The following is a 16,264-nucleotide window of genomic DNA, read 5'->3' as shown; positions in this document are numbered from 1 at the left end:
TGGAGGGAATTCAAGGAATGCATAATAGAACGTTTCCAAACTGACCGGGGAGAAAATTTCTATGAGCAGTTCTTTGCTCTAACACAGGAGGGATCAGTAGCAGCCTACCGGGAGCGATTTGAGCACCTAGCTAGCAGGGTGGAGCGACTATCAGATACGATATTGGAGGAAAATTTTATGAAGGGGTTGAAGGTGGAGATCCAACAGCAGTAAAGATTATGATGCCTCGTGACTTGGGGGAGGCCATGAAGTTGCCTCAGCTGGTTGAAAATCAGAGAAATTTGGAGAGGGGAGCTAAGAGCAGTAGCATAAGGAGTACTTACAGGATGACGACCATCCATCTAGCACCTAAAGGTCCTGCAACAGAAGGAAGTCGGGAGGCCACCAAGGAGAAAACAATAGGAGGGACAGAGAAGGAGATGCAGGAGAAGAGGGCTAAGGGGTTGTGCTTCATGTGCGATGAAAAGTATAAGCCAAGGCATCGATGCAAGAACCAAACTCTTCAGGTTCTCACCGTATGTGTTGACGAAGAAACTGAGGGAGGTGAGGAGGAGAGAGAAGGAGATGGAGGAGAAGCTGCACTTGGTTCTGGCCGAGGTATCCCTGAACTCAATGGTAGGATTCACGACGAATCATACCATGAAAGTGAAGGGGGAGTTAGAGGACAGGGAGATGGTGGTGTTGATTGATAGTGGGGTTACCCACAATTTCATTTCCAATCAGGTCGTCGACCAGATGGGAGTGAGATTGGTGGATACGGGTTGCTACGGGGTGATGATGGGTACGAGAAAAGTGGAGAAGGGCCAGGAGATTTGCATAGGAGTGGTACTAACTATCCAGGGGATTAAGGTGAATGAATATTTTCTTCCACTGGAGATTGGGAGTATAGATGTCATCTTGGGGATGAAATGGCTGCAGACTTTGGGAGACACCAAAGTGAATTGGGGAGCACTCACGATGGAGTTGATGGTATATGGAAGGAACGTGGTGATTAAGGGAGATGTGGGGCTATACAAATCCATGATTTCTCTTAAAACTATAGTGAGGAATATACAGTTGGCAGACAGAGAATATTTGGTGGAGCTACACAGTTTGGAGGGAGCTAGATTGGAAGAGGGAAGGGACATACCCCTCTTTATACAGACTTTGATTTAGCAATTCCAAGAGATATTTCAGCCGTCTCAGGGATTGCCACCACAGAGGGAGCAGGAGCACTCCATTGTTTTAGGGGAGGGAGTGTCACCCATTAGTGTACGGCCTTATCACTACCCTCTGTTTCAAAAAGTTGAAATCAAAAAGTTGATTGGAGAGATGCTGGAGGCAGAAATCATCAGACCCAGCATCAGTCCCTTCTCTAGTCAAGTTCTATTGGTGAAAAAGAATGATGACAACTGGCATTTTTGTGTGGACTACAGAGCACTAAACAAGAAAATTGTACCTGACAAGTTTCATATACCAGTCATTGATGAGCTGTTAGATGAATTGAGTGGAATAGTGATAATCAGCAAGATAGACTTGAAATCAGATTACCATCAATTTGGATGAAGGAGGAGGATGTACCCAAGATGGCCTTTAGAACTCATGAGGGACACTGTGAGTTCCTGGTGATGTCGTTTGGCCTCACCAATGCTCCCGTTACTTTCCAGACACTTATGAATATGATTTTCAAACCTTATCTCAGATGATTTATATTGGTATTCTTTAATGACATCCTGGTCTACAGTAGAACAGAGGAGCACTGGGAGCATTTGAAAAGGGTGTTAGAGGTGTTGTAGAAGCACTAGTTGAGGGCCAACTTAAAGAAAATGCTGCTTCGCACAAGCCAGTGTAAAGTACTTGGGCCATGTTGTATAGCAACAGATTAGTCCAAAATTGAGGCAATGCTAAAATGGCCAGTGCCGAAAAATCTGAATGAGCTAAGGAGATTTATAGGACTGACAGGCTACTACATGAGGTTTGTAAATGGATACAACACCATAGCATGGCCACTCACTGAGCAGTTGAAGAAGGACGGTTTCCTAGGGGGGAGGCGCCACATCAGCATTTGAGAGCCTGAAGAAAGCGATGACTATGATACTGGTCCTAGCTTTGCCAAATTTCACTTAGACCTTCATTGTGGAGACAGATGCAAATACGAACTGGGTGCAGTGCTTATGTAGAGTCGGAGGCCCATTGCATATTTCAGTCAGGTGTTGACTGCTAGAGCCAGGATGAAGTTAGTCTATAAGAGAGAATTAATGGCCATCATTTTGGCCATCTAGAAGTTGCAACCATACCTACTTGGGAGGCATTTCATTGTCAGGACAAATCAGCGAAGCTTGAAATACCTGCTGGAACAAAAGATGGTGACAGAAGAGCATTAGAGGTGGCTGTCCAAGTTGTTGGGGTACAATTTTAAAATTCAGTATAAGCCATGATTGGAGAACAAGGCGGCAGATGCCTTGTCCAGATATATGGGGGAGCTGCAGACAGTGGCCCTATCTGTTCATTTAATGCTTGACTGAGAGGCCATTAGAGAAGAGAGTGCTTGAGATGAGGATTTGGAGAAGATTAGGTCAGATTTATCGAAGGAAGAGGATAGTCACTCAGAATACTCAGTGGAGAGGGATAAACTGTCATATCAGGGAAGGTTTGTGATGCCCCGGACCTCGATCCACATCCCAAACTTACTTCAAGAGTTTCATGGAAGCGGTGTTGGGGGCCATTCGGGCATGCAGAAGACATACTGAATGCTAGCTTCGGAGCTGTACTAGAAGGTGATGCATAAATATGTAGAGGAGATGGTAGCCATATGTGAGATCTATTAAAGGAACAAATACTTGGCTATGTCAACGGGAGAACTACTACAGCCATTGGCCCTACCGGGATGAGTATGGAAGGAGATATCCATGGACTTCATGGATGGGTTTCCCCAATCAGAAGGTTTCACGGTGATTCTAGTGATGGTGGATAGGTTGAGAAAGTATGCACATTTCATTCCCCTCCGACACCCCTACACCGCAGTGATAGTGGCTTCAACTTTCATCAGAGAGGTGGTCAGATTACATGGAGTACCAAAGGCGATAGCCTCAGATAGAGAAAAGGGTTCATGTTATAGTGGATAGGGGACTGTTCTGAAGAGGAGCACAGCTTACCACCCACATACGAATGGCCAAACGGAAGTAGTTAACAGGAGCTTGGATACTTACCTTAGATGCTTCGTGTCAGAGACACCCAAGCTATGGGCTAAGTGGCTATTATTGGGCTGAGTACTGGTACAACACTTCTTTTTATTCTGCTTCTCAGATGACCCCATTCAAGGTATTGTACGGAAGAGATCCCCCCACTTGGTGCACTTTGGGAGTAGTAGTACTCCAATTTCGTCAGTAGAGTACTTAGAGGAGAGGGATAGAGTGCTGGAAGAATTGAAGAGACATCTGCTGAGGGCTCAACTGAATAAGAAAAAACAAGCTGATGGGCATAGGAATGACATCCATTTTAAAGTGGGGGAGAGAGTTTTTAAAGCTCCGACCGTATAGACAAAAGATAATCGGCAAAAGAAGGAATGAGAAGCTTGCTCCAAGATACTTTGGGTCTTATGAAGTACTGAAGAAGATTGGAGCAGTAGCATATCGGCTGAAACTACCACCAACGGCGACTATACATCCAGTTTTTCATGTATCGCAGTTGGGAAAGGTCATTAGTGACTATACAGCCAATCCCCGAGCTACCGGCGACACTTACTGAAGATTTAGAGATAGTTTTGAAACCCTTAGAACTGATGGGGGTTCACCAGAAAGAAGATGGAACTAAGAAAGTGTTGATTCAGTGGAAGAACCTTCCTGACTACGAGATCACGTGGGAGCCATACGAGAGGGTGAATCAACAGTTTCCAGGTTTTCACCTTGAGGACAAGGTGATTCTTTGGGAAGGTGGTATTGATACACCGGTTTAGGCAGAACCGGCCCAACCGTCCCTTTGGTCGGCTCTGCAGGTGTACAGGAGGCAGAAACAGTCCAAAGTGCATGAAGAGGGCGGTTAGAGCTTTGAGAGGGAAATTATATTAAGAAAGCTTTTTTATTAAAGTGCATGAGGGGATTAAGAGGGATTATATTTTGATTGATTGAAATTAGGGTTTCTTGGCGTTTGGGCTCTAAACTCTCTTGTCTAGAGATTTGGGAGAGACAATCCTCCTCTCGAATTGAGGATCTCTTGTATCTTTGCTTTGTGCTTGTTTCTCTTTGTTTGTTATAAGATTTGTTATTGTTTGTTGGTTGTTCTCCCAGCACGATTCCTTTATTTTCTCGCTATTATTGCTAGGTTTGCTTGCGAACTCAAGTAGATCCGATAGGATTACTTGCGAACTCAAGTATTTCCTATTAGCGTACTATACATGATAGATATAAAAACAGTTACACCATAGTATCTAAATCTATGTTCCTTAAAGCCATGAAATAAGCTACTTCAACTTATGCTCACATACTTGTGGAAGGAAACTAAGAACAAGAACCTATCCAAGAATTAGTGCAGCCTCTGTTACAAAAATTTCAACTTGTTTTCCCAACAGAGTTATCTTCAGGACAACCACCCATGTATTGTGCCTAGTGTCGTGATTCCCCATTGTCCAACCTATTGGATGAGGCCTAAGGAAAAATGAAGAATTACAAACTCAGGTAGAAGACATCCAAAACAAATGTCTGATTCAAGAGAGCTTGTGTTGTTCCTGTTTTATTAGTCACAAAGAAAGATGGTTATGTGACCTATGTGTATTGATAGTTGAGCTGTCAACAAAATCACAATAAAATATCCTTTTTCTATTCCTTGACTAGATGAGTTGTTTGATCAATTGCATGGAGCATTTGCCTTCTTTAAGATTGATTTACAAAGTTCATAACACTAAATTAGAATGAAACATGGGGATGAATGGAAGACAAACTTTAAAATACGAGATGGATTATATGACTAGATGTTGATGCCTTTGGTCTTTCTAATGCACCTAGTACTTTTATGTGTTTGATAACTAATGTTTGTAGACCTTTAATAGGAAAATTAGTTGTGGTCTACTTTTACCACATTTTAGTCACAGTTGTACTATAGATGATCATTTATTTTACTTGAAACAATTATTTGAAGTCCTTCAACAGCAACAACAATATGCCAATCCTAGTATATATAAATTCTTGCCTAGAAAATCAAAATTTTTAGGTCATGCTGTCTCTAGTGCAGGAATAGAAATGGATTAAGAAAAGGTACAAGCAATTTTAGATTGGCCCATTCCACATTCCTTGACGGAAGTGTGTTATTTCCATGGTTTGATGTCTTCCTATCAATGACTTATTAAGAATTTTAGCTTTATGGCAACCCCTTAAACGGAACTTGCTAAAGGAGACAAATTCATTGGGATATTTGCTACCCAAGCTAGTTTCATGGAACTTAAGCAGGCTGTCACCCATGCCCCTTGTCCTTGCCCATGTTAATTTCAAATAAGTTTTTAAAGTTGACTGTCATGCATCTAATATAGGTATTAGTGTCATATTGAGTCAGAACGGGCCTCCTGTTGCCTATTTTAGTGAAATTTTGAACGAGGCCCAACACAATTATTCCACCCATGACAAAATTCTATGCAATGGTGAGTGCCTTAGAACATTAGAATCATTATCTCTTAGCAAATGAATTCATCCTCTATTCAGATCACAAAACATTAAAATATTTCATAATCAAAATAAACATAAAGGAAGACATGCTAAGCAAAATTTCTCTCATCTCTTCATTACATTTTTAAATATAAGTTAGTAGTCAAAACATAATTGCAGGTGCTTTGGGTCAACGCTATACCCTTATTAGTCTCCTTCAAACCAAAGTCATAGGATTTGAGCGATCATCAATCTTTATTCCAAGGACTTATATTTTGTAAAAAAATGAAAGCTCTGTCAAAAAAGGACCCATAATTTTTATCAAATACAAGATAGTTGTCTATTGTTTCAAAATAGAGTTTGCATCCCAAGAAGCTATTATATTTGATTGTTATGCAAGGGATTTAGGGGGAAACTTTGGTGGGATATAACTACTACATGTATATAAGAAAATTTTTACAAGCCCATCAATTCAACATGATGTTATCCTATTCCTTTCTTTAAAGGATGTCGAGTGTACCATAAAGCCAAAACTAGGAATAAGAAAATAGAATTGCACACTCCTTTATCTATCCCTAAGGCTCCTTGGATAGATATCAGCACAAATTTTGTGATAGGACTGCCCAAAACCCAATGACATAAAAATTCTATTATGATAGTTGTGGATTTATATTTTAAAATGACTTGTTTTATCCCATGTTATAAAATCCATAACACTTTATAAATCGCTGATTTATAAGGGAAATTGTTTGTCTGCATGAGATTCCTAAAACTACTATGTCTGATAAGGAAGTGCGCTTTCCCAGTCATTTTTAGAAAACATTATGGGAAAAATTGGGCACTAAACTACAATTTAGTTCCACAACTCACCCTCAGATGGATGGTCAAACAAAAGCCATCAAACATAGTTTGGGAAACTTGTTAAGATGTTCTGTGGGAAAAACAAATATCAAGAAATGGGGCCTTTCCATAGGATTGTGGGCTCGGAAAATTCGCGCCCCGGTCTCCTCGCCGCTTGCTACTTTTTTGCTTTCGTCGGGAGTTTTAAAAAATTAAGTTCCGAGGGAAATTTTGGGAAGGCAGATTGGGATTGTAGATTTTGGGAAGGCAGATTGAGATTGCTACTTTTTTGCTTATGATCCAACTGGAAGGGAATGCTGCTGGAGGAGCGAAGTCGAACAATAGCGAAGGAGCCGAAGAAGCACGCGATATAAAGAGTGTTACCTTCAAAGCGAGCGAGCTCCATGGTTGCTTCCGATCCAAAATGTCGTAACTTCCGATCCCACAGGAAAGGGAACGTCGCCGAAGGAGATGGGAAGTCAGAGCTAGGGCAAGTCGAAGGAAGTCTGCGGCTTTGGCAATGAGGTTTGCGAGTGTCTAAACTTGAGGGAGGAAGGAACGAACAATCGAAAGCCTCATTCTTTCAGTATTTAAGGATGTGAGGCAAGGCGTCATGCAGGACAACGCAATCAAGGCGAACGTGGGAGAGGCAACGTTGGATCATGGGTAGGCGATGGTGTAGGACGTCCAACTTGCGAAATTTTGGGGATTTGCCATTACGCGAGCCGACGTCGAACAGGTACGTGATTTCGATCCCTCTTCTTTTTTCTTTTCTTTTCTTTTTTTTTTCCTATAGTGTAGGTCAACAAGCACAAGCTAATTTGCTTAAAATTGTTCCATCAACCAAATGATAAGTAGAAGATCATTTGAGATTGTGTATTGTCAAATGGAAAAAAACGACTGTGAAAATAAAAAACTACATTGGCAAGTTCATGAAATGATAACAAAAATAAATGTTTAATATTAAAAACAAGCTAACAAATCTCATATTTTAGCTTCCTTTAAAGTGATATTGAGTGTGGACTCACTAAAGTAAATAGTGTTCTTGTGGACCCTTTGCCAAACTTAAACCAAAAACTAATAGACCTTTTAAAATAGTCGAGCACATGGGGGAGGAGAATGCTTTTAAGATTGAGTTACCAGGAGGATATGAACATTTCCTCCGTCATCGGTGTTTTTTATCTCTCTAATCAAGGTCTAAACATAACATCGAGAAAGAGTCTTCCCCCACCCCAAGAAGCATGATATAGTTTTTATTCGCTTATCCTTTAAACATTTTAGTAAGTTGAGTTCATTTGTTATTTTTTCCAGGTTTTATCTCCTTATTTCTTTCTTTCTTTGAATAAAGGCATAATTTGGTAAATTATGGCCTCTTTAGCCTTATTTTGTTTATAAATAACTTTTACTCTTTTGAAAGGGGCACTTGGAGTTGAAAATTAAATTAGAAAAACCTGGGAGATGAGGTAGAGCTCCTATCATTAGTGTGGATTTCCCCTAAATGTTGAGAGGAGAGGAAAGAGAGGGATTGTAGTGAAGTCCAGGAATCCGCCATCATCAATGTCGAGTGTATTTGTCTCAATTCAGCTTACTCCCCTGGCAATCAAAGGGTCATTGCAAGTGGTTTGAAACCCAACTGTCCGCCCATGCCTGCAGAAGCACCTCAGGCTGTGGATAGTCTGTCTACCATTGCAGGAAGGGAAAATCACTGTTATGTTTTGCCGCCACTGTAGGATAAGACCTAATAAGGTCCCAGACGCTGATCGAGAAAGCAAAAATTGAATTGCAAGGAACCCTACCAGGTTCTTTGTTGCTATTTTTTTCAATTGCTATTATGTTTCTTCCTATAAACAGCCATCTATTTGGATTTTTTTTCTTGCTATTTCCTACTAGTACCAATTTCTTGAAAGCATGAAATCAATCTTGGATCAAATCTAGAACCTTCCAGTCTCCAAAAATATTTCTGTGGATCCATACAGTAGTTGGGGAGCCGAAAAACTAATATGCAAGTACAGAGAAGAAACAATAACTGTCGACTCGCTCAGGAAATTTCCAAGTAGACAATAGCATATGATTATTTCAATTGTTGCAACCTTATTTTGTTTTGTTTATTTTCTATTTTCCCATCATTTTTTGAAGTGCTCGTTCATCATTTGGTCCAAGACTTCAGTCATTGGTTGTAAAGGTTTCGTGTAAGATTTACTAATCAGAATTTGAGGGTTTCTTTGTTTATGTTGGTTGGTCTTTTTTTTTTTTTTTTTTTTTTTTTTGTTGGTTTTTTTTTTTTTTTTTTTTTTTTTGCCTTTCTTGTTTCCTCGGTGTCACTCAACTTGGATGAATGAAGATTAAAGAATGTATGAAGTTGACCACAAATAATTAGGATAAGACTATAATGAGGATGCCTAAAATTGTTTATTTGTCAAAGAAATTACAACTTTCCAATTGAAATATTTAGTAAAGAAATATTCAATTAAATGACATTTTAAACAAGTTGTAGAATGTAATGATAATGTAATTTGATGGTTAGAAGTGTTTATAAAATTCTATAAGGGATTAAGACAATGGTTCAAAACAACAATCTTATAGGAATCAATGTTGTTAAAGATGATTCAGGTGTTCATCTAGGCCTTTGGGCGAGGCAAGGTAGGGCCATAATGTCCTACAAATCTCTCAGGAAAGCACCATTACTACGACATACCGAAAAGACTGTTTTAGCATAAGCAACCAAGCAATGAGACAAACGCCTTTCCTTAATCCAAAAGATAAACAACAATACTTAAATGCTAAATATGAGTAAGTTTTATATTAATAATTTGATATGAGAAAATGTGAGAAAAGCATCAAAATTCTAAGAAAAACTGATAAAATCTTGGAAACAAGTGAAATCAAACGCATGTGCAAGATTAGAGATCAATCCTGAAGATTAGATCCTCCCTAAGAAATACATATACAGCAAATTTATATCATTCACCTAATATGTATTCGAGATAAACTATTTAGCATGACTTTCAAACTTGTTATGCAATAAGAATTAAAAAATTATTATCTTTTCTAACATATTTATGTGATGCAGACTATTTTGCACATTTAAAAATTATTCCTTATAAATTTAAACAAGTGATTAGATATTTCTCTTTAGAACCTCAATTTAGTAGGGTGAGTGCCTACAGTACCACCTACAGTTTAAAGTGTTGGGTAGTTGTATAGCCTTAAGGATGCTGATGCTTTTTATAAGACTAATATAAATTAAATCATGTTTATATTGTACTTTACATGGTAGGTCGCACTACCAAAGTGAATCTAGTATATTGTCAAATGGAATATTTATTTTAACTCTTTGATCTCTCTTATAATTCTGAAAAATCATAAAACTAAAAAATAGCTGATTTTAGAAGTTAAACTAGGCATGATGTCAAGAAGCTTCATTTACATTGGAAAACAACAAATCTATCTTTAGTCAGTATTCAAAATCAAGGTATGTATTTTGTATTATGTAAATCCTAGACAAGTTAATCCTTTAGAATGACCATTGTGTTATCTATCTTGGATAAATCTGACGTTTAAATATGTAAGTTTGAATGATTGTGTTTTACGAAGTTTCTCAAGACTTCTAAATTTCAAAGTTTACATGCAAGAGATAAGTACAACAATTAGACCACTAAGTTATTTCTTTTCAGCTCAAGCCTTTCATTCACATTAAAATAGAAAAGGCCATCTCATATGAAGTTAATCCAAACTGCATTCATGCCACTTATGGATGACTTTAGCCTATGATAGTGTTTCATAATATAAATTCCACAATGGTTACAATGCCCATGAAATTTCCATGTACACATTCTTGTAACATGTTGGTTAACCATAATAGCATTCACGAAAATTCAATTTTTAACCAAAGTATCTTCTCAAAGTTAATAATGTATATCAACAATTTTAACAAACATCTATATTTTTTTGCAAGTCAAAGAAGCTAACCTAGGAATAACTCAATATGCGATTAAACATCTTTTTTTCCACAAGAGAAGCATCATCATGTTAAAAAAAATAAATGATTGACCAAGAGACAGTGCATTGAAGAATATGGAAAACAATAGGTGGATGTAATAGCAATCAATACATTGCCATAGAAGAGACCTGAAAATCCGAAAGCTGTTCCTGTGACAAAGCACCATTTAAAGCAGATATTATAACAGCATTATTCAGTTCTTGCAGCTTCTGAACACAAGTTGTAGCTCGGTTCTTTCCAACATCATCCTCCGAGAAATAGAAATTGCTGGCTAAATCCCATAATTCCACTTTGCCTTCATCATGTAAAGTGATGGATTTAACACCTGCAAGGACAAGGTTTTTGGCTACAAGAAGAAAAAGAAACAGCAGTAAGTCATCCATGATCAATAAAAAAGGAAATAGTACATAAAAATATGGAAAGAAGAGGCTATGGAATACAACAGATCAAAGAGTACATGTTTCACTCAGTGGCATTTGCAATACCAGCAGTGGGCAGTGGTAGCAGCAGCAGAAATAAACAATAATAATAGGTTGCCTATGGTAGCATGCATATTGATAGAATATTGTTGCTTTCTTTGGCATTGCAACATAATATCAATTAACCCTGTTATCTACAATTTTCATGGATGGTTAAAAGGCTGCAAGGCATCAAAAAATTTCTCATAAGAGAAAATGGCATACCATGACCATTTGTTCAAACTTTACGAAATATGAATAAACTTTCCTTCCATCATTCCATTTTTGAACAGATTAACACATAGCTGACAGAATTCCTATAGCAGTCACACCCTAAAGATAAATCAGCACATACTGCGTTGCAGAAGATAAAGTTTACAACGCTAAGAGTACACATTTCAACGCCACAGAACCTAACTGTAACATAATGATTGCTAAAGCGGTAAGCAATCCAATAAAAAAAAAAATCCACTCCAAACATAAGAAATTACGACACTTCCACCAACAAGAATTAAAAATAGGCGAATTCTAGTGATGATTATTGTGTCGGAGTGGAAAAGAAACGTAATCTTTAAGAAATAAATTCTCATGAATCCAGATTATATAGGTTCCTATTCAGAAAACAAGATACAGTGGCATCCGCAGTACCTATCTCAACGCCCAGGCCTTGGAGACCAGAGACCAAAACGCTCGAGGAAAAAAGCCGCCGCATGGTCTCCCTCCCATAGACGGCGAGCTGCCGACTGTGGAGATCTTCATCTATGTCCACTTGCTTCTTCCCGTTCACCATCTCGTAGTCCATCCTTTTCGGTGGCCTGTGATTGCTCTCCGTTGCCACCTCAGCCGAAGACGACGAGATCAAGCAAGCCTCTCCCTTGGGCTTCTTCGGCACTTCTGCTCTCACGGCACCGTCTTCTTCTACCACAGCTCCGCAGGTTCTCTTACTGGGAAGCATATAGAGCTACTGAAAACCTCCTCCAAATCAGAAACGAATATCATAACCCTAAGCCTAAACCTGATCGAATCGGCGATGAAAGCGAAGTTGAACGGAGCAAGAAAGAAAGGAAAGAAGAGGTGGGGTTTTGTTCTTGGGTGGAGACCAACCTCGGGCTTCTGCTAGGGTTTCCAAGTGGATAGACGATGCCGCAGAAAAGGTAGAGGACAGTGAGGCGGAGGAAGCTGTGGGTGCTTCTTCGGCCCTTAGATCAGAATCAGTATCCTGAAATTTCTTCGTTCTCCTGAGTATATATAGCTTAAAGCCGACCAAAGATTTTATTATTTTAAAGTGCTTAGAATGAAATGGGGGTGCATGTAGGGCAAGTTATGCCAAATTCACATTTTTTTTTTTTTTTTTTTTTGGAATTACTCTTGATACAGTCAGTTTTTTTGAGAATTAAAGAAAAATGTTTGGACTCACACACTCATCATATACATATGACTTGAATCAAAAATTTATTAAAGGATAGTCAAAACACTAAATCAACAGACCTAAAAAGAGTCTATCACATACATATCACATATATAAGTCTCAAACTCAAGAGTTCTTTGTTCGTGGTCAATCTCCCAACAAAGAGACCAATGTGATCTACGTATGCTTAAAATGAAATAAAAGAGTGCACTTAATACTTATTTTTATAAGAAAATTTAGTATGTATAAATTAAAATCATAAAGAGTTCATAATTTTATACATGAAAATTTTGAGAAGAGAAAAATTATGGAATTTGACCTACTTATATAATCAACTACATAATTATGGTTACTAGAATATGCTTTTCTTCACAATTTTAGAAGATATGATTACAAAACTAAGAATAATTTTTTATTCCTATTATAGGTATTAAAAAAGTCGGATATCCACATATGAATAGTTGAAAGTTTATAAAGGGGTTATGTGATGACTATAGTGGTGACTACAGAATTCAGGTAGTGGTTATCGGCGATAATTATTGAAAAATATAATAGATGCCTTGAGTTGTTTCAGCACCAACTCAACCATCTTTCATGTAGAGAGTGGAGCCCTATTTATAACATTTTATGAAGGGCATTTTGATAAATTAGGTCAGAATCCAAGCACTTCATCAAATGGTTCATAATGTTCTCCCTGATCATAAATTATTTATCCATGATAGAATCAAATAATCATATGCTTATTTGATTCATCTCATCAAGCAACTCAATTTGACTAGAAGCATATAAGATTGGAAAACTAATCAATTAATATAAAAAAGATTTAAATATATTTTAAATGTTTAATTTGAATTCATTTGGACACCGATGGAATCATTTGTGGTTTTGATAGATTCTTCTCATTAAGATGCTCAATTCGATTAAAACTTTGTTGAAATTGGAGTTCATCCTAAATTAATTTTGGAAGTTCCTAATTCAAGTATTGCCTGAAGATTTATGCTGATCAAGTTAATTTTTCAAAAAACTTATTATTTGCCCCAAAGTTTTTGGACTTCAAAACTCTGTCATCTGCAAATATATGTTAAGTTTTTTAAAAAATATTATACTGTGTTTGCACGTTGATTGAAGCAAAAATAAATTAATTTTTTTCAATAAAGTTTTTAAATTTACTTAAATTTTATCATTAAAGCATCATTGTACACTAAAAATATCAAAATTGAGTCTAGAATATAAAAAAAGAGTCTAAAAAAAAAAAAAAAAAAAAAAAGATTGGTTGGGCCCAACAAAGTCGTGCCTGCTTTTTTAACCAACCACTGGTGGTGATCCTTGGTAGTTGGGAGGCATCATTTTGTGCCTCATCAAGAGACTTCTATTTTGATTTTCTTTAACTTCTTTTAATAATTTTTAATTTTCTTTTTTCTTTTCTTTTTTCTTTTCTTTTTAATGTTTTTCTCTTTCTTTTTTTCAATTTTCTTTTAGAAAATTACAAAATTTTATAACTTCCCCTTCTCTTCTTTTCAAAAAATTTTGAGAAGAGAAAAATTATGGAATTTGACCTACTTATATAATCAACTACATAATTAAGGTTACTAGAATATGCTTTTCTTCACAATTTTAGAAGATATGATTACAAAACTAAGAATAGTTTTTTATTCCTATTATAGGTATTAAAAAAGTCGGATATCCACATGAATAGTTGAAAGTTTATAAAGGGGTTATGTGGTGACTATAGAATTCAGGTAGTGGTTATCGGCAATAATTATTGAAAAATATAATAGATGCCTTGAGTTGTTTCAACACCAACTCAACCCTCTTTCATGTAGAGAGTGGAGCCCTACTAATAACATTTTATGAAGGGCATTTTGATAAATTAGGTCAGAATCCAAGCACTTCATCAAATGGATCATAATGTTCTCCCTGATCATAAATTATTTATCCAATATTTGAGAGCGTTTATGATGTTAGAATCAAATGATCATATGCTTATTTGATTCATCTCATCAAGCAGGTCAATTTGACTAGAAGCATATAAGATTGGAAAACTAATCAATTAATATGTAAAAGCTTTAATGTATTTTAAATGTTTACTTTGAATTCATTTGGACCCCGATCGAATCATTTGTAGTGTTGATAGATTCTTCTCATCAAGATGCTCAATTCGATTATAACTTTGTTGAAATTGGAGTTCATCCTGAATTAATTTTGGAAGTTACTAATTTAAGTATTGTCTAAAGATTTAAGATGATCAAGTTAATTTTTCAAAAAAAAATTATTATTTGCCCCAATGTTTTTGAACTTCAAAACTCTGTCATCTGCAAATATATATTAAGTTTTAAAAAATATTATACCGTGTGGCACGTTGATTGAAGCAAAAATAAATTAATTTTTTTTCAATAAATTTTTTAAATATACTTAACTTTTATCATAAAATCATCATTGTACATTAAAAATATCAAAATTGAGTCTAGAATATCAAAAAAGAGTCTAAAAAAATAATAATAAAAAAAAAGATTGGTTGGACCCAACAAAGTCGTGCCTGCTTGTTTAACCAACCACTGGTGGTGATCCTTGGTAGTTGGGAGGCATCATTTTGTGCCTCATCAAGAGACTTCTATTTTGATTTTCTTAAACTTCTTTTTATAAATTTTTCTTTTCTTTTTTCTTTTCTTTTTTCTTTTCTTTTTAATGTTTTTCTCTTTCTTTTTTTCAATTTTCTTTTAGAAAATTACAAAATTTTATAACTTCCCCTTCTCTTCTTTTCAACTATAAGTACCCTCTTACAAAGTGGAATTCTCTACTCCCCTCTTGTAGGCTCCTATTCTTATCATAAGGAAGTTATACTATTTTGTATTAGGATTGTATAATTCCCCTTCTCAACACCTATAAAATAGCATCTTGGATAGGGTGTATGTTTCTCCCTTAAATGACCAATGCTCATTTACCAAGAGTAATAAACTACTATTTAGAGTTATGAAAAGGTTCATATTTCTCAATTTCGTTTTTATAGGTTCTATATTTACCTTATAAAAGTGGCTTAACTATGCCTTAGAAAGGTAAAATATTCTCCCATTACAAGTTCTCGTGTTTTCTCTATTAGAGTACTCAGCCATCTTATATATGAAGTTGTGAGTGATACCCAAAATTTCTAAGCTCTAGGATGGAACTCCAATTGAAGGAGGGTTGAATGGTTCCATTTCAAGATTTTTTTTTCACTCCATTTCAAGTCTTCAATTTTCTCTCTAATGAGGTGATAAAGTTTTAATTTAGCTATTACAAGAGATCATGCTAAATAATGTTCTCCAATTTATGAAGTTTAACTTTCATATTAATATTTGTGTTTGGTGTTAATATTGATGATTCCAAGTACCAATAGTGATGTGGAGGCCATCAGAATCATTTGAGATATGTTGAAGAAGAGATAAAATTTGCACCAATGCATCAAGCTTTGAGAGAATAGAAGTTGCAAAAGTTTGAAGATTTACATATGATAAAAATATATGTGTTGGTATTATGATTTTGTATGCGGCTCTAAAATGTATATTTCTTATATACAAGTGTAACTAATACTCGCAATCAATTTTTTTTTAAATTAATAAACTCTTTCATCTTTGTGTAAGAGCAATTCATATTTATGAGAACTTGACTCCTCTATGAGACAAGTCCTTTATATATTTTTTTCTACACACTTGAAAACTTTAAGGTATTGCCCTCTCATATTGAGCACGATGACTTTTCTTTCGTAAGTCCTCTCGACGCTTATAACTTTGGAGATTTTTCAGAATTAAAAAAATTTGTATCTTTTGAGGCTTTTATCGTTTTGAGATTTTAAGAGAAATGGAGAAAAAATATACTTTTGAGATTTTTAGAGAACCTGATAACCTTTTGAAGTTTTGGGAGAACTTGAGAAATATGTACATTTTGATTCTTTATCTTCTAAGATTTCTTT

The 16,264-nt window shown here is 36.2% G+C and overlaps 1 protein-coding gene across 1 annotated transcript in view; it reads right to left on the bottom strand.

The window, feature by feature from the left end:
• The window catches only part of LOC110112928 (ubiquitin-activating enzyme E1 2), a 31,187-nt gene extending 19,046 nt beyond the window's left edge, over positions 1 to 12,141 (bottom strand). The window contains exons 1-2 of the mRNA XM_020845312.2: positions 11,559 to 12,141; positions 10,581 to 10,798 (exon numbers count right to left, since the gene is read on the bottom strand). Of these exons, the coding sequence (XP_020700971.1) occupies positions 10,581 to 10,798; positions 11,559 to 11,865 (525 nt within the window). The 5' untranslated portion in view covers positions 11,866 to 12,141. The remainder of the gene's footprint in view (positions 1 to 10,580; positions 10,799 to 11,558) is intronic.
• Between the last annotated feature and the right edge of the window lie 4,123 nt (positions 12,142 to 16,264).

The sequence above is a fragment of the Dendrobium catenatum genome, unplaced genomic scaffold, assembly GCF_001605985.2.
Source record: "Dendrobium catenatum unplaced genomic scaffold, ASM160598v2 original_scaffold_61322, whole genome shotgun sequence".
Lineage (NCBI taxonomy): Eukaryota > Viridiplantae > Streptophyta > Magnoliopsida > Asparagales > Orchidaceae > Dendrobium > Dendrobium catenatum.
The sequence above is the reverse complement of the archived record's forward strand: the minus strand, read 5'-3'. Positions and strand labels throughout refer to the sequence as shown.